At 41.6% G+C, this 23,702-nt stretch overlaps 1 protein-coding gene across 2 annotated transcripts in view; it reads left to right on the top strand.

Annotated features, from left to right (window-relative positions):
• DHRS12 (dehydrogenase/reductase 12) overlaps window positions 1–22,589 on the top strand; it is a 30,204-nt gene extending 7,615 nt beyond the window's left edge. Inside the window, exons 4-10 of one of the 2 annotated variants that reach the window (XM_080375120.1) lie at window positions 2,787–2,879; window positions 4,253–4,334; window positions 14,603–14,664; window positions 15,440–15,544; window positions 16,099–16,189; window positions 17,546–17,683; window positions 20,273–22,589. In XM_080375120.1, the coding sequence (XP_080231246.1) occupies window positions 2,787–2,879; window positions 4,253–4,334; window positions 14,603–14,664; window positions 15,440–15,544; window positions 16,099–16,189; window positions 17,546–17,683; window positions 20,273–20,400 (699 nt within the window). In that variant the 3' untranslated portion in view covers window positions 20,401–22,589. Of the gene's footprint in view, window positions 1–2,786; window positions 2,880–4,252; window positions 4,335–14,602; window positions 14,665–15,439; window positions 15,545–16,098; window positions 16,190–17,545; window positions 17,684–20,272 lie in introns of those variants that run through there. The other variant, XM_080375121.1, reaches the window with a different exon arrangement.
• Window positions 22,590–23,702: the final 1,113 nt, after the last annotated feature.

A 23,702-nucleotide genomic window follows, 5' to 3' on the forward strand; every position in this document is an offset into this window, starting at 1 on the left:
CATGGGGGCCCAAGTAATGCTCTCCTAAATCCTTCCAGTGAAAGCAAAGGGCTTGTGCAGGAGCACAGACACCCTGAAGGTGCAGCTGGTGTCACTTTGGTTTTGGCCTTTGTGACCTCTTGAGTGTTGCTGAGCAGGAATGACAAAGTGGAGCAAGAGTATCTTTGCCAACAGGTGTGCTAAGCTAGTGAGGAGGGCTTTAAAGTGGTTTCACTGGGGGATAGTGACCAAGCCCAGTGGAGTCATGGGGACAGTGGTTATGTGTCTAGGGGACAGAACATGGAGTAGAATCTTAGTTTTTGTATGAAAGCAGCATAACTAGGAGCCCATTTCAGATGCCTGTAAATGAATGCTTCTGGCATAGGAAACACAGGAATCCATGCACAGTTGCAGAGCTGTGATCTCACTGGGATTAGCGAGATATGGTTGACATGACTAGAGTGCTGGAATGGGTTGTATACAGGCCCTTTTAGAAAGGCAAGCTGGGAAGACGAGGTGGAGGATTTGTGCTCTGCGCAAAGAAATGGCTTGAATGCATGGAGCTTTGCTCTGAAATGGGTAATAAGCCAGTTGAGAGCTTATGGGTAAGGCACGTAGGTCAGAATCGATGTTGATAACATTGTGATGGTTGTCTACTACGGATTGCCTGATGAAGTAGAGGAAGTAGATAGAGTGGTTTTTTAGAAGGCTAGGGAAGCCCCATCATCACAGGTCATGGTAGCCATGGAGCACTTGAACCACCCTGATACAGTCCAGGAGATTTCTGGAGAGCATTGAGGACAATTTTTTTATGAGTGTTGGACAGGCCAGCTACGGGTGATCTCTGCTGGAGCTGCTATAAATAGCAGTCTTGAATTGCTGTCTTGGTGGAAGTGGCCATGAGACTGGAATATAAGATTGAGACAGGTGAGAAGAATGAGTAGAATTACAATCTTTGGTTTTAGAAAAGCAGATTTTGTCTTTTAATGGACCTGGTTGGCAGGATCCCATGGGAGGCAGCCATGAGGAGCAAAAGGCACTGAGAAAGATGGTTGATCTTCATGGGAAATCTCCTCAAAGTGGGAGATGCTTCCCGTTAACTGGAAAAAGACAAACCACTCTCCTTCAAAAAAGGCAAGCAGGATTTGGGGAACTACAGGCTGGTCAGCCTCACCTTGGTCCCTGGGAAAACTATGGAGCAAATCCTTGTGGAAGCCATGAAAGACAGGAAGGTAGTTGTGGAAAAAACAGCGTGTAAAGGGCGAACCTGGCCTGACTGTCCTGATTGCTGCCTTTGGTGAGATAACTCTGCCTGTGGGCAACAGGAGAGCAGTGCTTGCCTCTTTCCTTAACTTTGCTTTTTATGTGGTCTAGTATCCTTGTAGCCAGTTTGGAGACATGTTTGAACTGGTGGATAACAAGCTGGGGGGAAAAGTGGAACATTTGGCTCAAATGACAATCAACAGTGAAAAGCTGATCTGTTAAAATTTTTTTAGTGACATCCCCCACAAGTCAGTACAGGGGCAAAACCTGTTTAGCATCTCTTTTAACAACTTGGATGGAGTGAAGTGCAATCTTTATCAGATTGCAGGTCTTAAATGAGGAGAGGGAGCTGGGGGGCAGGGCTGCTATTCAGAGGGATTTAACAGGTGATGAAATAGGCTGACATGAACCTCATGAAGTTCACCAGGAGCAGATGCACAATCCTGCCCTGGGATGGAGTAACCCCATGGAGTAGCACAGGTTGGGACTAGCTGGCTGGAAAGCAGCTTTGCAGAAAAGGACCTGAGAGTTTCAAGTTGTCCCTGAGTGAGCAGTGTGCCCTGGGGCAAGGATGGCCAGCCACACCCCAGGCTGCATGAACGTGAGTGTAGCCAGCAGGCTGAAAGAAGTGCATTTTCCTCTCCATTAAGACTGTGAGACCACAGGAGTTCCATGCTCAGTTTTGAGCTCCCCAGGACAAGGAAGTCATCAGTGTCCTGGAGCAAGTCAAGCAGATGGCTGCCAAGGTGACTAGTGAGATGGGACGTGTGATGTATAAGGAGAGGCTAAGAGGACTGGCTCATTCAGTGTTGAGAAGGTTGAGATGGGTACACACTGTAGTGTACAGCCCCGTGATGGGAGGGTGTAGGGAAGGCAGTGCCATGCTTCTTTTGGAGGTCTGCAGTCAAAGGACAAGAGGTAGCAGACACACGTTGTAACAGGGCAAAATTCTGACTAGATAGTAGGGCAGGTTTTTTTTTACCATGAGGGTGGTCAAACACTGGAGCATGGTGCTCAGAGAGGCTGGTGAATCTCCATCTTTGGAAATAAAACTTTTCTGGACAACCTGATCTTAGTTACCTGCCTTGAGATGGCAGCGGGACCAAGCAGCCTCCAGAGGACCCCTCTCAACCTAAATTATTCTCTGATCCTGTGACCTTGAGCATTTCTTTGGAAAGTTGCTTTCAGCTGAAGAGAAAGTTGCTGTATGACTTGTTAAAACAGAAATTTTGCAAGCTTTGCAATATTTTTCTAGTTCTCTGCTATGCCTGACTGTCACATACATTTATCTAAGTAGGGCTCTCTTAATAAGTTCAGCATTAAAACTATGGCTCAGAAGCAACTGAACCAAGTCACTAAACATGTTTTAAGGGCTAGAATTAGATTTCCTAGTTGTGCATGTTAACCTCAGTGTTTTAGTTGTGTTCTAGAGAGATTTTTTCGTACTGCTTAGATACTTTTTCACCTAGGCAGGCCTTAACAGTGAGCAGGGTCTCTTCACTGTCCCTGTTGATTGTAACTTACTTTTTTTTTTTTTCCTTTAGAATATCTTCTTCCATATTGTGGATCTATCTAATCCCAAAGAAATCTGGAAGTTTGCTGAAAAATTCAAAAATGAACATAAATTAAATGTGTTGGCAAGTTCGCATACTTAAATCATGTGTCTGTCTTTGGTGTGTGTAGCCTATGAATTTGTCCAACTGGTAGTGTAGATTTCACAACTTGGCTCAAAATTCTCTGCTTGGTTTTCTCTAAATGTGTTTGCAGTAGTCTCCATGGTCTGTTTGCTCTTGTCCATTCTTAGCTCACATACAGAGATATGCTACAAAAAAAGAGACAAGCAGTAATTTTTTAGCTGCATCTTTTAAGGTTCTTACCATATGTTTTCTGTTTGACTTTCATTACTGATAACTTTGTCCCTCTTAAAGCTAGTCTTTCTTAAACATTAAACTTTTATAGAAAGTCAAGTTAAACCAGTCTAAAATAGAGCCAGGGAGAGAGCAAACAGTTAAGCATCATGGCTGGTAAGGGCTCAGTACACTTTCCCCTTTATTTACCAGTGAAAATTTGCTCTGGGTGCTGTACTAAAACTGAGGCATCTGGAGCAGTTGTTTTGGTGCTTACTAGATGAGGAAATTCTGATGGAAATGGGAAAACAGCTTTTGAGGAGTGGCAGTGAATGATGCATATTTCTTTTTTTGAGGTGGGAAGGAAAAGCTTGAGGTTCCTCTGGATGTTGGAGCAAAGAAAGAATTGTGTCTGAGAATGTGCTAGCTACACATAGCTTGCAAACTTCTGGCTGTTCATGAAGTTTTACCTTACAATGCATCCACGCTGTGTGGTGCAGTGCTGTTTTAGCAACGTGTATCTTCAGGGTTGCCAGACAGAAAAACTGGGGTCCCTACAACCAGGGCACAAAGTCAAGGTGAAGCACCTCTGCTGGTTAGCTGTGCCCTTCTCAGGGCTAACTAGGATGCAGCAGCCTGCTGGCCTGGCTAATCTGCCAAGTTTGGAGCTGATTATTTTAATTTGCTGAGGATGGGAGTTCCTATGAGCCATTCTACTGCACGTTGCACAGCTTCCCACAGTGAATTTTCCCTTAATGGAGAATACATGACCATTAGTGTGGGTGATATGGGGTCAGTGCAGTCTCTTAGATGAGACTAACAAACTACACTGCTTATTTACGTTCTAATATTTGCTCTAAAACTTGCATATTACTTTCTGTGAGAGAAGTTTAAAAACATGGAGTAAGGCATGAAGAAGACTTAGCTCTTTGTTTACTACCATGTGTGGCGAGCCATTTCTCTGAAGATCCTTCTTTTTGTAAAGAACCTTTATGATCATCATCAGAGTAGTGTGATTTGGAGTAGCAAGATTTATTAAAACAGTTTGTAGCTTTATGTTGCAGTGTCAGGAAACAGCAAACTAACATGGTCTGCTTGTATGTGCGAATTTGTTTGTAGATATTTGTGTAGATACATTTTTGTTTACAAGAGTTGTCTTACAGGTCAACAATGCAGGTTGTATGGTGAATAACAGAGAATTGACTGAAGATGGACTTGAAAAAAACTTTGCAACAAACACTTTGGGTGAGTATTGAAGGCTTAGTTCTGAAATATACTTAATCTGATTATGCAAGTATGGTTTTTTACATCTGGGTTCATGAGTTATGTATTCCTGCTCAAAGAGGGACCATACCATTGCTATGCCAGGGAAGAAGCAGGAAAGGAAAAGAAATATTACAGCTAGTTTGGAGTGTCTTTTTTCGTTTTAGTTCTGTTAATTTCTCCATTTCTTTCACTTGTTCTCATGTCAGTGACTTTATTTAGCATAGCAGTGGACAAATGCAGATAAATTTACTTAAATTGATTCTGAAATTTGCTAGGGAACTTTGTTCCAAGCAGTGCTGCTAATGATGCTCTCTTTAATAAGTGTGCTTCTATGGCTTGGATAGAGCTTGGAGCATGTTCAGATGTTTAAAAAGACATTCAAATGTTTCAGTAGGCTTGATCAGCCCTGTTTGATGTGACAGAGGCACTGTGTAGGAAGGCTGTGCCTTATATAGTGCTCTGGATACTCTCAAACAGATGCAGCATCTAGTCAAGTGATTGAGCAGTACTGGGTAAGTCTTAGGCACTCCACATATAATGGGAATACCCCATGAACTGTGTGGTGAAGGTATAACATGGACAAAATGAGGGAAGCAAATGGGAAGGGAGAGATGTGGATGAGCAGGGAAGACAATGAGCAAAATGAAAGGTTCCCCCACAAAAGCTGTGGAAAAGGCGTGAGCAAACAGCCAGCCAGCAGTGGGAAGAGCTGCCTGCTACCACTGATATCTGTAGAGCTGAAAGCTGCACCTCTTACAAGGAGAGTTGTGGTACTTGCATCAGCTGACAGTCCTGACACTCTCTTTCCCCCCCTCTGCCTCCATGCAGGGTAGGTGGCTTTCTCAAGAGACTGTCTTTTATATATTTAGAAGTGACACATTAAGGCGGAATTTTGTTTCTGTATCTTCCTCCTGTTCATCAGTATTTGGGATGAGGAAGGGGGAAGCTTAGGCTATACAGATCAGGCATTTATAGAACTAATATAGCCTGGAAACCACTGCTGGGTTTTATTCTTAGCCTTTTTCCTGTGTTGCTTCCTTAACTCCTATTTACTTCTGAAAACTAACATTTTTATGTATAAATGTATTGTGCTTAACTGATATGGTGCATACAGCTTATTTTTTCTGCAAGTCTAACTACATTAAACAGACAATTAATTCTGGTATAAAGGCACAGATTCATTTTCTTCAAGTTAATCTTCTGCTAACATTCTTCTGTTTCTTATGGACAACATTCAAAATTAATTTTATTTTGCCATCATATTTCCCCTAGCTAGAAGTACAAGAACTTCTACCTTGAGACATTTATTCACCTTAAGTTAGTTTAACCCCCCTGTGGTCTTTCAAACAAAAATCTAGTGATGTGCGAAGGTGCAGTTCTTCCAGAGAGAAGCAGAGTCAAACAAAGGCAACAGTATGAACATGAAAGCAAGTTTTGGTTTAGTTTTAAACATTAAGGAAATTAATTGCTGAGGAACTGTGCATCACTTGAATTAGATTTTATAACACAAGTAGAAGCAGCAAGTTCTGCTTTCCCAGCTGTAAATCAGCCTCATTACAGATATACAGCTGCACAGAGGAAGCAGAATTACGATTGTAGTGAACTAGGAAAATGCCTGTATTATCTTTTAGGAATGTTACATATAGATCTCCTTTATTCATCTGTATATCACTTGCTGCATGAATGTATAGAAAGGTCAAGGAGGTAATTGCACATTTGAGCAGATAAGGTGAGACAGGTAAGTCATCCTCTATTGTCCAACTTTTCTGCAGAGTTCAGACAAGGACCAGGTTGTTTGCTGAGACAGGTTCTGTCTAGGCAACAATAAGGATTAAATTTTGAAGCTTTTAGAACTTGGTTGAGTGGGAAGGGCCTGTCTGCAGGGAAAAGTTTCTGTGCTTGCAGGTCAGACACACGTGAAGGACCAATGCTATCAACAAATGCAAGAGTTTTTCTTCAAAGTCAGAGATGGGGTAATAAATCACATCTGCTGGAGTTATAGTAGGAGAAAGCTGTATGGAGAAAGGCCTGTCAGAGTAGATGCTGTGTTAAGCAATTTCCCTAAGCACTAGGTACCTTTGGGTGTGCTTCGCTTTGAAGAAGTTATTTCTGTATCAGTTAATAGGTTATAGGTTCCCAGAGAAAAACTTGGCTAAATTAGATATGGCTGGTACATAGGCTGGCTGTAAACTAGAATGTGGTCTGAGAGAACAAACTAAATTCCCCCCTCTGCCTCTTTCCCCAGAAAAGGTAGTGCCTGAAGGGTGACATGGGCCTGAGACCCAGACCCCTTTTTTGAAAATCTGCAGTTGTCTGCCTCGGCAGCAGCATGGAAGCAGTAACTCATGACTGCCTGATTTCTGCAGAAATAAGGTGGAATAATATTAATGCTTTTTTCAGATCTTCACATACAGGGTGTTCCTTCCATCTTTCTTCCACTGTCTGTTTCTACCCTTGGATCTTAGCTCTGGTCTAGCAAAGGAGTGTGTAGGTTGTAACTATCTAAGAATGCAAGACTCTGAAATATAACATGCTTTAAATGCAGGGCAGAGTCTTTGAATTCTGTATCTGATATCTGATTAACATTTATATAAGCTGTAGAATTGCTCATTTAGGTGTCTGAAATGCTGTGGCACTTTTAAATCCAGTCTAGGAATATTTTCCTCTTGACTGACTTGTTAGTCTGTTTTCGAGTATAATGGGTGTTAGAGTTCAGTTCTAATTGATCATCTGTCTTGTGAAACATACTTTATATCCAAATCTTTTCTTAGACATAAAGGGACACAAATGAATGCATAAGGCCTCTGGTGGGTAAGATGAATATGTAAGAAAATAATCCTAGTTAGAATATAAAGTAAACTTCCCTTAATGTGAAATGCCCATGGCTGGGTAGTTGAGGATGGCTTACTGAAACAGAAGGTGCAGAGTCCTCTCTAGTGGTGTTGGAATAAACAGGTGGGTGAAGGTTGTGAAAATGCAAAATGCAGGTTGGTAGTTCAGGTTTTGTGTGGTTTGTCTGACATTCAAGATCAAACTAAACTGCTTTGAGCAGGCAGTGGCAGCTGTATCTGTGCTGGTGCCTAGCATCCTTAAAATGAGGCTCAGGCACAAATGCCATGTGGTTGCTTGTGTTTTTATTGTTACTGTCACATGAAATATCTTACCTTTTTTCCCTGCTAGATCCCCAAGAACTGTTGCTCTGATTGCTGGAGCTCAGTGAAGGTACAGAGAGCAGAGTAGCTGTTGGAGCACTTAGACTGTAATGTGGGAGCAATAGCCAGACATGAGTCTGAAATGGCGCATTGCTGGTTGAATCACACCTTCACTATGAAACTGAGCAACTGGCTTGGGGTAATGTGGGCAGATTTCCTGGGAAGCTGCCAGTCCTGATGGGCGTATTTTATTTGTATATCCTTTAGTTTGTGTGTTATTGCCCTTACGTTTCCTCCTGCGGGCAGGCCTTGTACTCAGGGTTGTATCTACACAGGAGGTGGGCAGTGACAAGCAGTCATTTCTTCTGATGAGACTTGCAGACTTCTGAGTCAACACCTTCTTTTTAAATTTATTTTATTTTACTTGTTTTAGTAAAACTCCCAACAAAGACTATTGAAACTGGCAGTATTCAGTCATTTTGGAAAAAAACCTGTCAGCATTGGTAGGCAAGTGGAGGCAGCAGCAGCATGTTCTTATTGAAGCATTAGACAGTTAGCTGAAATGATCCTGGTTCCTCTATTTCATAGCCTGCCTCACCTTACTTTTACTCAACACATCTTCTTGATTGACATGGAAAAATGGCATATATGTTACATTTTTATTGCTACTTACTAGCCAAGGGGATGCTGAAACACACTCAGGGATAAATAAATGATGCTCCCAGTATGCATCTTTTCTTCAGGCTAACACACTCTCATGTTTTAATAATATAGCTATATAAACTTACTCTGTGCAAGAAGGGGTAGGGCCAGAGGAAATAAGATGTTTTTCTACTACTGTAGCAGTACAGCCCATCCACGGCAAACTGCCTAACCTGTATGGTTATTTGTCAGCCTCTTCCCTGGGTATCTAACTGGTGCTTCGCACAAGCCAGTGTGGCATGATGGACTGTGTTCCGAACTACTCGGAAGTCAGGCAACTTGGATACCAGCTGTCAATCTGCCATGAGGTCAGCGCCTGATCTTTGGCAAGACAGCCTCACCTGTGAAAAGACTATGATACCAATTTTCTTTCTAAAGAGCTTTGAGACTTACGGATGAGAGGTACTACATGAAAGGATAAGGTTGAATATAATTGCACATCCACTGTCTGTACTGAAACCTAGGTTCCCAGCACACAGAGGAACCCTTATGAGCTGAGCTTTGTAATTCAAGGGAAATGTAAACCTTTATTTTGTCTTCATGTTCATTAGCTCTTCCTATACAGTCTCGGTTATTACTAGTGTGGTGGAATTGGCCCTCAGAGACAGTACACTAAAATCTTCATTCCTGATCTTACACTAAGGAAACAGACTCAGGGAGGTCTCTTACTTGCGACTGCAGAAACCGAAGGCTTGGAAAGATAACCAGGTCAAGGAAGAATGTCAGCTTGTTCTGGGTTTTGGTTTTTTTGGTGGTGGTGGGTTTTGCTTGTGTGTTGTTGGTTTTTTTGGGGGGGAGGTGGGGTGGGGTGGGTGGTTTTTTTAAGACTTGAACATAAGAAAAGCAAGCCAATTTAACCGATTTTTACCAGATGAATGAGCTATTGAAATCTGTACAGTAAAAGGTTTTTTCAGGGTTTTTTTTTGTTCCCCTTTTTTTCACAGTTGAAATAACAGTGTTCCTAATAATACTGCAAAGCTCAGGCAGATGGAAAACTTCACTGAGTGTAGTGCTGGCTGCCTGCCCTTATCTGAATGTTAGCAGATTAAAAACCTCACCAACAATTTACCACTAATTGCCAAATAGAACATCAAGCAAAAACTATTCTAGAATCCACCAAGACACTTGGGTCAGCAGTAATTGTATCATCAATTAATTTGATGTTATAAACAGGTAGTGGCTTTACAATATTACTTCTGCTGGTACCATAATTTTCTTTATAAATCAATCTTAAAGTACAGGTTTTGGTGTCACTTTAAATCTGTAAAGCAGATAGGAGTATGTGTTCTACTATTATATGTGATATCCGGTTGATTTCCAAGTCTGAAATGTATGAATTCGAAGGATTCTTTCAGGTCTTAACAGGCTAAATCTTGAGTTAAAACAGCAGCATTTGAGAAATCTGCCTTTGGTCTTTGTTTATATTTTCCCTTAGGGCTATTCTGTGTTCTGCTTAGTTTCATGTTCTAGTACAGAAAGGTTTGTAGCCTTCTGTGGGGCAGACTAGTGTCTGATACACTGTAGACTTCTGCCCCCTTCTTGGGGATAGCTTTCACTTTCGTTGGGCCCTGGTGGAGATGGTGAGATGCTCAGTGAACCAAGTCTCACAAGAACATTCAGAGTGACCTTCCCACAAGACCTAACAACAGTGTTTTCCACAGAGTCCCTTCAGCTTCTACTTCAGGTCATGTGAAAGGTAGCGTAATTTTATTTAGGAGTTTATGAAGCAGACAGGCTGATTTTTTTATTTTTTTTTTTAGTTTGTGGTTTGTTTTTTTTTTTATTTTAAATAACGTAATGTACAAATTGAATGTTTATCTCCATAGCAGCTCATTTTCTATACTCACATCATTAAAATTTCGCTCTGTGATTGTGAAACCACTGAATTACTGGTCATACAGGTTGACAGGGGAGTTCACTGTACGGAGTTAAAAATGGGAGTTGCTAATTAGAGCACAATATTGGATTACTCAACTAAGTTGGGAAGATCTCAATGCAAGTGAAGCAATTACAAAATGGGCCACAAGGGAATGCATGGTGATTCAATTTATTGGTTTGTTGTGGGTTTTTTTTAGCAAGTAAACATGAAACATATTAATGTGATCAGCACTTGGGAGGGAGTGTGTATGAACAAACTGTGTTCTCGTTAAGTGCTGTGCTTATTGATTTTACTGGAATTACCATGTGTAATGCACAGACTGACAACCCACGCTGTCTAATCTACCATATGATAGAGTTGGTTGAATGGTGTGTAATGGTTGAGTTGCTGTATCCTTATAGGAAGGTTTTAATTACACTGTATTGTACAAGATTTCCTATTATGTGAGCTCAGCTTCAAGACATAAAACCTACAGGAATATTTCCAAAGAAAAGCAAATGTTGAGAGGATGTTTATCTTTAAAGAAATTGTGCATCAATCCCAGGAGCCTCTTTAACTGGAGAAAATATGGCCAGCAAGTACTGTGTCAAAACTCATTACACAGAACAGGGCTGTAGCTTCTCCGTGAGGTTTTTCTAGTCAACTCTTCACCTCAGCAGAGTTCAGTGAGGGCAAGATGAAATCCTGGATGTGGGGGTGATGGACTGGGTGGTTACTCACCCTTTTCTGCATTCCTGCTGCTTCTGAGCAAGCTCCCAAATTCATCTTGCTGGTCTCCTTTGTGGCACAGCAAATACTCCTTTTCAAGGGGAAGTGTTGTAAACTGTTTCACTGCAAATTTATTTTTTTTCCTCCCACCATTTCACCAGTGGGAGTCAAAATTTCAGGCCGTGTAGAGAATATACATTCTGATGGTAGAAAAAAAGTGATATATAAGAGTCTGGCCCCCGTCACACAGTCATAGACGCAGGTAGTACAGCTGTATGTCCAGCACTGCCTTGTAGGTGTACTCACAGCTCCCTGCAGACTCGTAGCTCATCTGATCTGAGGTGCGTGTGAGAGAATGGCTGCGGCTTGAGTTTCTGTCATGTGAGTAATTCAAAGTAGCCTGCTGTTTTCCACAGGCACTCAGACCTGTGCAAGAAGTGGGCCATAGTCCAGGAGAACTGTTCAGACAGAAACATCCTGCTCCCAGTTGCTGTGTGTCCTAGAGGGCTCTCAGTTCCTCCTCCGTGGTGGATACAGCTGCTGAGGAACAGGCACTAGGAAACGTGGTGGCCTCAAGGCTGAGCATCTCTGTTTACAGAGTATCTGCTTGAGGCAAGGACACACTTTTTGCAGAATCCCCCTGGAGTAGTGGCAGTTCTTGTTTTGTGGGGAAAAAAGGTCTTTGTTTCTGGTAGAATCCTGAAGGTCCTCTCAGAGGAGGGGCATGATCATCAAGATACTCAATGCTTAATGCTTTCATTGCAAGGCACATCGCTGTTGATCATCACCTTTTCCTCCATGCACCTTTGTGTTCACTTTTGGCCTTTTTAAACAATTTAGAAAACCAAAGCAAAACTCAAAAACCCCTGTATGGTTTAAACACAGTGATAATTAAGAATTAATCACATTTTATATGCTTTACCATTTTTAGCTAAGCTCTGTGGGAGGAAGTCTCTCCTTTAACAGGCAAAAATTATTTTTGTGTCAAGGAAGCATACTAGAACGCTGAAGTCTTGATTTTGGAAAGGCAGATGTCCAGTACACTGATATTAATTATCAGTTATTAGCAAAAGGATATACAATTTGGATGTTGTCTTGATTTCCTTGAGTCAGGGAAGAGGGAAATATAGTTTCTTCTACCATATCAGCCTTGGTTTTCCTTGCATTTTTTTTTTTTTAACTAAAAATACTAAAATTTTCCTTTTTTGCTTTTTTTTTTTTTACTGGTAACGCAGTTCATGTTTTTATAAGGACTGTGGCAGGCAACACATTAATCTGCAGCTTCTTCTTTTACTTAGAAATTCATTTCTATATTACTGCGTGCTGCAATACAGCTGTGCTTGGCAAAATACATGCCATGAGGTACGTGGCTGTGCCAGGCCTCTACACTGCTGCACTTAGCATTCTTCCTGTTTGTTTATATGTAACTATCAAGCTGTGTGCCAGCTTTTGCATGATTAAAAATGTGGAGTTTTCAATTGATGATGACGTATTTCAATGAGAAATATACCTTATTAATAAGGTATGCTTATTCTACTATTATTATACTAAATTTCTTGTCCAGGTTGTTCTGCCTGACAGACCAGCCCATGCAAACAAGGACATATAATATCTAAGTATATTTGTTAAAGTACTAAGGAGTTTGTGTTTGAACACTTCAAATGGGCACAATAGTTGGTGAAGTATTTAGTAGCTGGAGAAATTAAATGCTTCAGTTTTAATGCCTGATGCATCACATCTGTGTGTGTTTTGAGATACTAGTGCTTAGCATAGGAAGCTGAGATCAAAACTGGTCTTTTTGTGCTCTGCCTCAAAGCAAATTTGCAAGTGGTTTTGTGGGGCAAAAAGATGGAGTGCTCTGGCTCTGTGGGATTTACTGAATTCTTAATGAACTTGAGAAAGAGGGGAGATGCTGGCTTTGCAGTTACTCTGTGGTTTTAAATAAGCACATAAACTTCTGACAAGCTGTAGCTGCTATAAGCAGGATTTTTGGCACTGAGCATTTCTCTCATCCAGCTGGAAAACAAAACAAAAGTCAGTTGTTAGTGAGGCAATGTTAATGCATTCATCTTTGCATCCCTTTAGAACTAACAAATCAACATGAAGCTCTTTAAAAGCGTAAATTAATCTGCAGGACAGTAAAATGAAGCATCGTCATAGCTGGTGCATTGCAGCTCTGCCTTTAGGAGATGCAGCTTATTTAACCAAAACATGATGTTACTTTGCATTTGAAGGGTCAATGACAAATCAAAATTTAATCCAGGCTCTCAGCTTGTACTGAAGTGATTTTTTTTTTTAATATATTTTTTTATTGCATCGCAGCAGTCTCCCGTGACAATCAGCAGTAGTTCTTGTCCTAATGATGTCATCGTTCAGTCTTCCCGCCTCTACCAGGGGAGATTATTATTCACTGGCAACTGCCTTTGCTTGCGTTTTCTGCTGAAGACAGGCTGTGTTTACTCATCTGCTGTGCATTTGCTTTGTTTGAGTTGCCAGGGTTTTACATATATTGTGTGCATATGGATGTTCCTCTGATTATATAGAGAAAATGAAGACTGCTGTGGCTGATGGGGGAACTGAATGGTTTGTTCACCAAGCATGTAACATGTTTCATTTTGGTAGCATATTTATAAACATGCTGTATTTTAACTGGGTGATCTCGTTGCCTCTGTGGAAGTGAGGTTATAAAGACACATGCTGGAGTCCTCATGTCTAGTGAAAAACACGGCCTCAGTAGCTCATGGAAAAAGTTTATCACTGACATAGAACTGTTGAACTAGAGCCATTTGTGAAGAGATAAGAGAGAAGTATTACACTTGATGCAGAAACACTAGACTAAATGGGGCTAGATTCACTTTGAATGAAGCAATTTTTAAAATACAGTTTAAAGGGGAAAAAAATTAAACATTTCTGAAGAGACAAAACCAAACCCAAATCCCTGTTGTTGCACTTGGGCGGGTGAAACATCACGAGGTGTGTCTGAATCAAATATACTAGCGCTGAACAATGTTTTGAATAACAAACTTTGCTGGTCATGGTAACAGCTGTAATGGAATATATTTGTGTGGTGTGTGCGAATCTATGCTAAATGAACACGATCAAAGTGAGGAAGGACATAGTTAAGTTTCTGCAAGTAATCTTAGCTCAGCCTTGGGCATGCAACATTAATATTTTTCCCCCTAAGGATTCCTTATCTTCTGTAATAGTCATGCTGGGGATTTAAGAGACAGTTTTTGTGTGCAACACAAATCAAAAGTGTCAGTGTACTCTAAGTGATTTCACAGTGTGAAGGCAAAAATGGGCAAGCCTCAAGTGCATATGTAAGGCTCTAAGAAACACAAGCGTGAAGCACAGTTTTCTTCTCTTGTTCATGACCCAGCATAGATACATGTATATTTACCACACGTGGAGGGGAAAAGCATTCCCTGTTTCTTCATTGGCATCACCCTCACCCCCCACCCCACCCCCCCAAGGAAATTCTTACCTGAGCTATGTTGCCTTCAGAGTCACAGCTGAATGTAGTGAGCAGTTTGCTTTATGGGTACAATAAACATAAAAGTCTATAAAATAACCGATGTGCCTTCGGTAAGTATGCAGCAACGAGGGCCGCTACAGGTTGAGTTGGCATATCGCAGGTGAAACAGCGGGGGGGGGGGGGGGGGGGGGGGGGAAGAAAGTTATCTTCATTAAATTCAGATCAATTTTCAGAAGTAGACTTTGGGTTTTGGGTTGTGATGGGAAGGGCTGGGAGAGAAGAAAGCTTTTTTAGAAAGAAAAGTTGATGTTGGTGCTTCTCTGTCTTTTAGGAACATACATTCTGACAACTGCCCTGCTGCCCCTCCTGGAAAAAGAAGCTGATGCCAGAGTGGTGAGTCTGCTATGCTGTTGAAAAGCGGTGTTTTACTGTTCTTACTTTCTGGTTTGTGACAGCATTTCTTTGACTGTGCTAGCAATACAGGATTAGTTATAATGCTGTAAGCATCTTGAGAATCCTCTGGGATTTTGCTAACAACCTCCTTCTCCAAGGTAAAACTCCTGCCCACAACCCTCCACCCCTCATTGCAAATCAGAGTACAAAACGCTTCCTTTGGAAACTTCCCCTTTTACTTTCCCTGGGGCAAGGCATCTCCTGCAGTGTAGTGCAAAATGCCTATAATAGGAGTACAGGCTTAAAAGAACCTCACAGGTCTTGGCATAAAGTAGGACAGTGGATACTTCTTTTTTAAATGAAATTTTTGAAGTTTTTGTACAATCTCTTGTTTCCTAATTATATAATTTGATAATAAAAATATATAATAATTTTAATAATTTGATAAATGCTAAACATATAAACTACAAATAGTGCTATCCTGCTATTTTCTTTCTCCTGATTACTTTTCAAAAGGAAGGAGCACGAAGTTCCCTGGAGGAGTCAACACCACTTTGAATGAAAATCACTTTCTAAAAAATATTTTTTCTTCCACCTCATTTCCAGGTATGTTCCACACATGAGCACAAGCATAGTGCTAAGAGCGTGCAGAAGAATCCTGCTCCCTAGGGACTTCCAAATATGGCCTGAAGATAACATTACATGCATGAGCAAAATTGTGGGGAGTTCCTGGTTTTGCTTTTCATTCATTTGCTTTTCATTCATTTGATTACAGATAACTGTCTCTTCTGGGGGCATGCTAGTTCAAAAATTAAACGTATCTGACTTGCAGTCAGAAAACGGGACATTTGATGGAACTATGGTGTATGCACAAAACAAGGTACGGTCCATGGTTTTGAAAACAAAGCCCAGCACTTGTTTGCTAGGCAGCTTATACCATCTGCTTTGCAAAAAGCCTGACATTCACTGTTGCTTTCCCATTGCATCCAATTCGTGCAGAGATGCACCAGCAGTAATATTCAAGAGTATGATGGCATGCACCTGTGAGTGCATACCATCTTGCACAGAGAACATGGCTAGACTTGAATTTGATTTGATATAAGTCTCAAGGGGGAAAACTGTCTTGTGCTGACAAACCCTTCCTGCCTTCTTAGTTCTTACCGACACTCTGCAGCAAGTAGACGTGGTCAGTAAAAGCAGTGTAACCACTTTAAAAAGTAAGCTTGTGGCCAGGATATGGATTGCAATGACCATGGTGGTCTCTGAAAAAATTATCCAATAAATTCAATCAGGATGAGCAAGGGTATATTTTCTGCTCTATATAAACATCCTGGTATTTACAGCACATTGGGTGTAGTTTATCTCCCTGGGAACTAACTTGGTGGGCAGGCTATTGAACTTGATACTAGTCTGGCTCTTTTTGCTCTGTCCTAGAGACAGCAAGTTGTCTTGACAGAACAATGGGCAAAAGCTCACAGAAACATCCATTTCTCTGTTATGCATCCTGGCTGGGCAGACACTCCAGGTAACATCCGCTTGACGCTATAATTTTTTTTCGTTTCTGGATTAGTCTAAAAGCAAAGAGAAAAGAAATTTTCTGGTAGATTTCTCCAAGAGGTGCAGTGATGTCTTGGCTCCCGACTGGTGTCTGCAGTAGTTTTGTACCCCCTTGGTAGCTCTGTTCTGTACAGTGTCTGCTATCTGTCTATATCCAGAGAATAATAATGGGTAACGAATGGTTCCAGCCCCGCACAAATGCACAGCAGAGCCATAGTGCTTTAAGCTAACCTCTAAGTTACATTTGTAGTGGGACTGTTAAACACACAGAGCTTCTGCTTTTGTAAGTACCTATGTGCAGACATTGGGAATTTGCAAGGGCATACAGGAAAATGGAGTATGCACCACTGTGCAAGCCCTGTTCCTCTCCTTTTCCTCTGAACATTTACTGCCATCAAGAAGCAGTGTTTGGCCAGGCAGTCCTTTGTCTGAGCTGCAGCTGTTCTTCAGTGACTGTGTCTCAGCAGGAAGGCCAGCATCAGTTATCCAGTATGCGGGGTGCATTCTGCAATGTGTTACCAGCCCCTAACACCCGAGCTTTGGATGCAGACCAGCAGTCTGATCTCTAGGTCTTTTCTAGGGATGCAGTTCCCCAGATTTGCTTCTGATGGCAGAAATATTTTCCCTGTCTACTTTATACTTGAAAACTGCCCTTTCCAACTAAATAACCTAGTATTTATCTTTCTTGGAAATATATTTATTTTTGCAGATCAGATCCTCTGTGAATTTCAAACCTAATGAACCGTAAAGGTATTCCACCTTAAAGTTCAAGGACTCTCCAACCTCCAAAAATAAACAGCTCAGGGGATGGGCTTTCAATCATCACCTGTTGGACAAAATAAAAAGAAACCACGGTTTAAACATGAATTATGTAGTTGGTTTAGGTACTGTTCACCATACAGGTTTTAAATATAATGCTGCAACTGGTTTCCTAAAACTGTTGAGGAAATAAGAGCTAAAAATCCTCTTAGAATACTCGGGTTTTTGGTATTTCTGTTTCTCCCACGTCTTACATCTTTGCAGTGTAGAATGGAATAGGCTCAGAAACCTCTCACTGATCTTATTCTCAGCTCCTACTAGTTTTATCCCTGTAATTTGACTCAAACAAACAACTGGTGGATCATCTGGCAGTTTAGCACTATTCCACCACAAGTCATTGTAGCCCTAGCTATGGGGAAATACTTTTTTTCTTTCATAAACTCCTGAGATGCCTTCTCTTTCTCCTACATTCACAATTTCAATTTTAAGCTGCTTTAAAAAAAAAAAAAAACCAAAACCAAAAGTCTTGCATGTCATACCACCATTCTGGTGTTATTTCTTCTAGCTGTGAGATCATCAATGCCAGATTTCTACCAGAAGATGAAGAATACCCTGCGCACAGAGGCCCAGGGAGCTGATACTGTTGTATGGTTGGCAGTAGCATCTGAAGCAACAAAGTTACCGAGTGGCTTATTCTTCCAAGGTAAGTTGGCATTGTTTTACATTGCGAAGCAGTGGAGATCCCTAAGCTGCCTGAACTGTGGGATCCCTGTCTGGCTTGAAAGGTGATGAAAGGTCAACCAGGCAACCATTGTTCAAAGGATAAAGCATTTCTTCAAATTGTTCCAAGACTAAAGGTTTAAGTGAGCATTGTGCAACCAGAGAACAGCTGTGTTATGTTCCTGGTTTTGTCCTCTAAAGTAGCTGATAGAGACTTAAAGCATTTCTTTAGGGAGGGTTGGGATTTTTTAAATGAAAATGGCTGTACACAGGTCTGTGCCAAGGTAAAGTGAATCACAGCAGTCAAACAGCATCTTTTATGATGCTGGGAAACTAGCATCCTTCTCACAGAGCACTGGGGGTTGGCTTTGCTTTGACAGGCTTTTCTTCCTACTGTTTCATACTAGTTAAAACTGCCAGTTCCCCCTTTCTCCAGTCCTGGGCAGGGACTTGAGCACAGTGGCATTTCTGGCACTCTAAGCTTAGGGAATGGAAAAAATAGGGCAGAGCCTTTCTTTTCTCCCAGGCAGATGACAGACATCTAAGTAGAAGCAGCTGTAGGCATAGATGTCTTAATGGTCACGCAGGTCAGTCCAGAAGGAGAAAAGAAAGCATGGGTTAATTGCTTACAGAAGCCCAGTACTTTTGTTGGATGTGGCACTCAAATCCTGATTCACTGAATTTCTAGGCGGAGCACGCAGGAAGCTCAGACCCTGGTTCCAGAGTTGGTTTGACTTTGTCCCATCTGTCCCCTCCCAGGTAGTCACAGTGTTGTCTGACAGATATTTAACCAGACCTCTTTCATGTCATCATGCGGTGCATGCAGAAAACCCACGTCCCAGCTAGTCAGTCTTCTTTGTAGAACCAGGCTTTGCCTTTTTCAAACTCCTATCACCTTCTTCCGGTCCTAATGCTCCTGCTCAGTTGCTGTCTCTCTAGGTCATAATTCCACCAGGCTCTTGCTTTTGGTCTTTGTCTACCCCCAGCTTCAGTAAACAGGGAACGTGCCTTGGCCCTTTGGCTATAGCTATTGACTCTTGAGAGCTTTGGCCTTGGCATGACTGCTCTTGAGGCTGCAAGAGAAGTCCTGTGCCTATGTCCTGTGCTTCTCAAAGAGTGAAGAAGTCAGTTATTTCTCTCTCCTACTGCCCTTTGGAAGCCACAGCTTACTATGGGCTGCCTTCAGGCTCAGTAAAGGACTTTGTGAGCAGGAGCACTTTACCACAGAGTCTGCTCTTCTGGTCCTTGACAGCCATTTCCTGAATCAGTCACACCTTCCCTCCATTTCCTCCATTCTTTTATTCTGTTCCCTTTAAGTGCAAACCAAAGCCAGCAATTTTTTTTTCCTGAGGAAGAAAAAAAGGAAGTGAGAACATGACTCGTACAACCAGAATTCTCTGCATCTGCCAAAATAAATAAAAAATGTTTGACAGAGTTCTGCTTTCCAAAGACTAGAAGCATCTTCTCTGTGATTCTGAACCTGGCTTTCACACATAGCTCCCAAACTTTAGTACGAGCTACTGGAAGCAGGTAGGAAGCAGTTTATATTCTGTGTGACGGAGAAGGGAACATTCCTCTGAGTGTTTCCCTCTCCTCAGTTTTCCATGAGCAGAGGTTTCATGGCTTGTGCAGCCAGTTACAACATTTACTCTTAAGAGAGCAAACAGCTTTGCTCCCCTGGGAAGCCTGATATGTTTTCAGAGAAATCTGCTGCCCAATGTTGCAACCGCTTGTTCTTTTAGTCTCAGCTGGCTACTGCAGAAGTTGGGCTTATTTAATAGACTAACAGTGCTGCACGAGTGCTCTGACCGTTGTTTCATAGACATCTGAGAGCACTGTTCTAATGTTCCCGGGCTCTAGATACCAGGTTTTTCAGAGAAAAATCCCTTTGAATGGATGGTGATACAACTATATTTACACAGACTGAGGAGTATGAGATTTGGAAAACCAAGCAAAGCATCAAATGGAGCAAATTTGGTCACACATCTTTCTATTGGATACATGTTACTTCAGGCAATTGAGCAATTAGCTGAAGTTCTTTAGCATTTAGAATTTAGCTGTTATTTTTAAGGATGAAAGTAAGTATTTTAAGATTGAAAATAATCCAGACTACAAAGTCCCAGCTGGAGAATTTGTGTAGCACCGGAAACTTTACCTAGGAGGCAAGGAAAAACTTGCTGCCAAAGCATCCTCTGCCTGCAACAGCAATCTCAACTTCTTGGCCTTTGTCTACAGGAGTTGGACTAGTGACAGAGCATGTGTAACACCGCAACCAGTCCTTCCTTCATCTATACTGTCCTTAGCTGCAAATGAGGCCTTGCTCCCCAGTCTAAGTCATGTTTGTCTAAAGACAATCATTTTAGTTCCAGGAGACAAATGAAATTAGTTTCATTTCTGGTTTAGAAGATATACTTAACTAACATTGTTTACAGATACCTAGAAGGTACATTTCATGGCTTGCAGACCATCAGGTATGTTTTGGCACTATAAGGCCTTGCAGAAAAATCTTCAGAAGAGGTAGTTAAATGTCACCATAAGGATTTTTTGTTGTTGTTTTGTTTTGGTCTTCCAGACAGGCAACCAGTCCCTACGCACTTACCCCTGGCAAGCACCCACAGTCCACCTGAGGATGAGGAGAAGCTAATGGAGGTGCTGGAAGAGCTCTCCCAGAAGTTTAAATCTACTTCTTCAGGAACTTAGTATCACTGCTGATACAGTAAAGCTCACACAGTAACAGTACTGTAGCGCGGAGGGGAAGCAGGATGTCATAGGCCTAAAATAAATTAGGTTCAGGTTTTCACATCATGGGGGAGAGCGGTGTCTGTGCCATTTTTTCTTCTGCTGTGGAGATTCTCTCCCATTGTGAATATGCACATGCTTTGTCAAGACACAGTAAGGTTGTGTTCTTTGATTTGGAAGAAAAATTGGAAGGCATTAAAATAAACTCTAAGGCTTTGTGAAGTTACCCGTAATCATTTAAAACACCACAGAGAAATAGAGGAGTGTACCTTCAGTAGCCCTTGTGAAGGACTTAACGAAAGAAGTAGTAGATGTTTTAAACAATGTTTAACCACTCTATTCACAGGTTGGTGGCTTCCTTCACTGTGTGGGGGTGACTGGGCTCCAACTTGTAACTGGGAAGGCAGGAACTCTTGTTTTGCCTGCTTAATTTAAATGGAAGGACTCCTCACGGCCTTCAGTTTCTATAAATCAATGCTGGTATGCAGAAGTGATCTGCTTCCTCATGTTTAAACAGAAAGAATTTAGGAACGCTGCCAAATGCTTTCCACATTATGAAGCCAGGCTGAATATTATCCCATTTATGTCAAGACCCCATGAAGTAGGATGTTTCAACATATCCCACACCCAGGCATGGCTGGATCCAGCGGAGAAATGGCTCCATGATTCCAGGCATGAAAAGAAGTAACATACTAAGCTGTATGTGCTGACCGCTTCTGTGAAAGACCAAAGGGAATTGCTTTATAATTCTGAATGGATTAAGAGGGAGAAGGGAACAGTGTGGGGCACAGGTTCTAGAGGAGTCCACCTCCTGACAGGAGGGCTGTATTTTGCCTGGAGCTGTTCCTTTCCAGGCACAGAAGACGGGATTTGTCTTACCTGACCTGTGGACATTTGAATTACTCATTGGGATTCTTATTAAATCAGTAGAGAGAAAACTGGCTTTTTCACAGTAGTTTACTGGATCTGGTTTAAGAAACAACACCTACATTCATGCATCTTTCTACTGATGGTGAAGACAGTCAGCTCAGACCAAGACATTCAGGCAGGAATCATTTTGTGTTACATATTTCACGTTTACCGCAAAGCCAAGGCTATTAACAAAAATAGTGATAACACATTTTCTCCTGAACTGAGTGTGTTTGCTAGCAAACTGCATACAGAACCCACCAAGCTGCATTGTTGTTTTACACAAGGCTGCAGACTGCAGACCTTAGACACAAACGTAACACAGGCATTCTTGAGCCCTCTGCAGTGACTGGTAGCTAAAGGCCCTGCTGATGGGCAGAATAGAACTGTTACTTTTAGTTTCCCCAAAGTTATCCTACTGGCTGGCAGCATTTACTCATTATACAAAGACATACTATTAAGCATCAGTTTAGAAAAAAACTTTTTTTTCCAGCCTGTTATCAGTCTCCTTGGAAATAGCGGCTTTACTGTCAGAGAGGCCCTGAAATAAGTTTTCCCATGATAAGCAGCGCTGAGACAAGTCGGCTGTCACAGCTCTTCCTGAAGAGGCTGGATCAGCATTCCAATGATTGCTTCATTTTAGAAACTTAACTCCTCACGCTGCAGTGAAAGAAAACAACAGCAAGGCTTGGACAGATGTTTATTTCCTAGAAGTCCAGTGTTAACATTTCATATGGTTCAAACTGTTAAATACAGTTGCTGAAAACAAGAATGTGGCTGGAAGCATATATAGTAACTACACTTCTCAATCCAGTAGCCCCAAGGACTAATAAAAACATTTGCATTATTATTTAAGTCAAGATGCTTCTCAGCTCTGCAGTATAGAAGAGAAGTTTAATGACTGGTATTTAAATAGTTCATAAAAATAACCAATAGTGCACACATTATATATATAAAACATTTTAGTCCACATTCTGTATTGATGTATTTGAATAGGCTATTGTCTTTTTAGTCACAGCTTAAAAACAGAGTCAAAGGTATGAAAACTGCTTTAATCAAAGTTTGGTCACAGTGTAAAAGAGCCAGATACTATGGTTTAAGAGCACTTGTGATTTAAAAATAATTAAAACACAGAACAGCAACTAGAAACAAACCCCAGAACCTCCCACACTTTGGTATTGTGGTCCCAACGATGCTTTATTTCAGCAAGAAATTTATTTCCCACAAGAGCAAACGCAGCATGTAGCTGTAAAGCCAGTGAGGTGCTTTGTGTTAATGCAGTTTAGAATGACTTGTACCTCTGCATGTAAGCACATACTTTTAGTGCCACCTATGAAATTTTAGGGGCAAGAGAACAATGGCATCTAGTGACAGATGACCAGAAATAGAAGGTGGCACAAGTTCTTGCTCAGCAGTGCATACTGAGGACTTCAGTACACATCTGGTGTCTAGGAGCCAAGCAACACGCACAGCAGCTGTTCTTGCTGCCCCTCACTTTCCATACTCAGCCCAACACTTGTGTCAGCTTTCAGGCTTATATGACTCTGACCTCAGTTGTTTAATTATTCACATTCTGAAGGCTTTTGCATTTTGATTCATTTTTTGAAGTCACCTAGTTGGAAGGTTTTTGCTCTTGGGGATTTTGCACAAAGAAAGAGGAATGTAGCGTCACAGACCACATATAAAGTCATGTCCCCACGTCCTGAGGGAAAGACACGCCCCAGCAACAGTGCAGTGGGCACTGGCTGCAGTGATGCAGGGGCTGCCGAAACGTTTCTCAGTCTTGGGTGAAAATGTTAGGAGGTCAGTGTAATAGAAAGCAGGCAATTTTGTCAACTGCCTTTCCTCTTCTCCTAAGTTCCATTTCTGGGCTGTGTTTACTCTTTGTAAAAAAAACCAAAATAAAACAACCTGCGATTGATTAAAGGTATATACAATTGTTTGTTGCCTGCCTCTGAATAGCAGGGCATTCCCACATATACCTCATTATTTTGAAGGAAACTGTAAATACCAATTGTTTGTGAATACCAACACTCTCCAGCTTCTGTGCTGTCCTGACTCCCCCCCACTTACACTGTTCCACCCCCTGGGAACAAGTTGCAGGCAGGGACGCCCCTTCCTGTTCAACAAGACTCAGGGGGGCTGTTTGAACATGCCCTGCCTGGCCTCAAAGAGGGGAGTTTTGCTATAGACTTCAGCGTAGACAGCCTTAAGTCAGTGCTGAAAAACGCAATGTAAACAATTTATTTGGTGGAACACAGACTTCAGCCAGACATCTCAATTTTCAATTCAATTACTAATTGTATTTTTGGAATGCCAGAGCATTTTTTAAAGCCACAGCAGTAGCAGCAGTA

This window comes from Falco punctatus (genome assembly GCF_963210335.1).
Source record: "Falco punctatus genome assembly, chromosome: 2".
Classification (NCBI taxonomy): Eukaryota; Metazoa; Chordata; class Aves; order Falconiformes; family Falconidae; genus Falco; species Falco punctatus.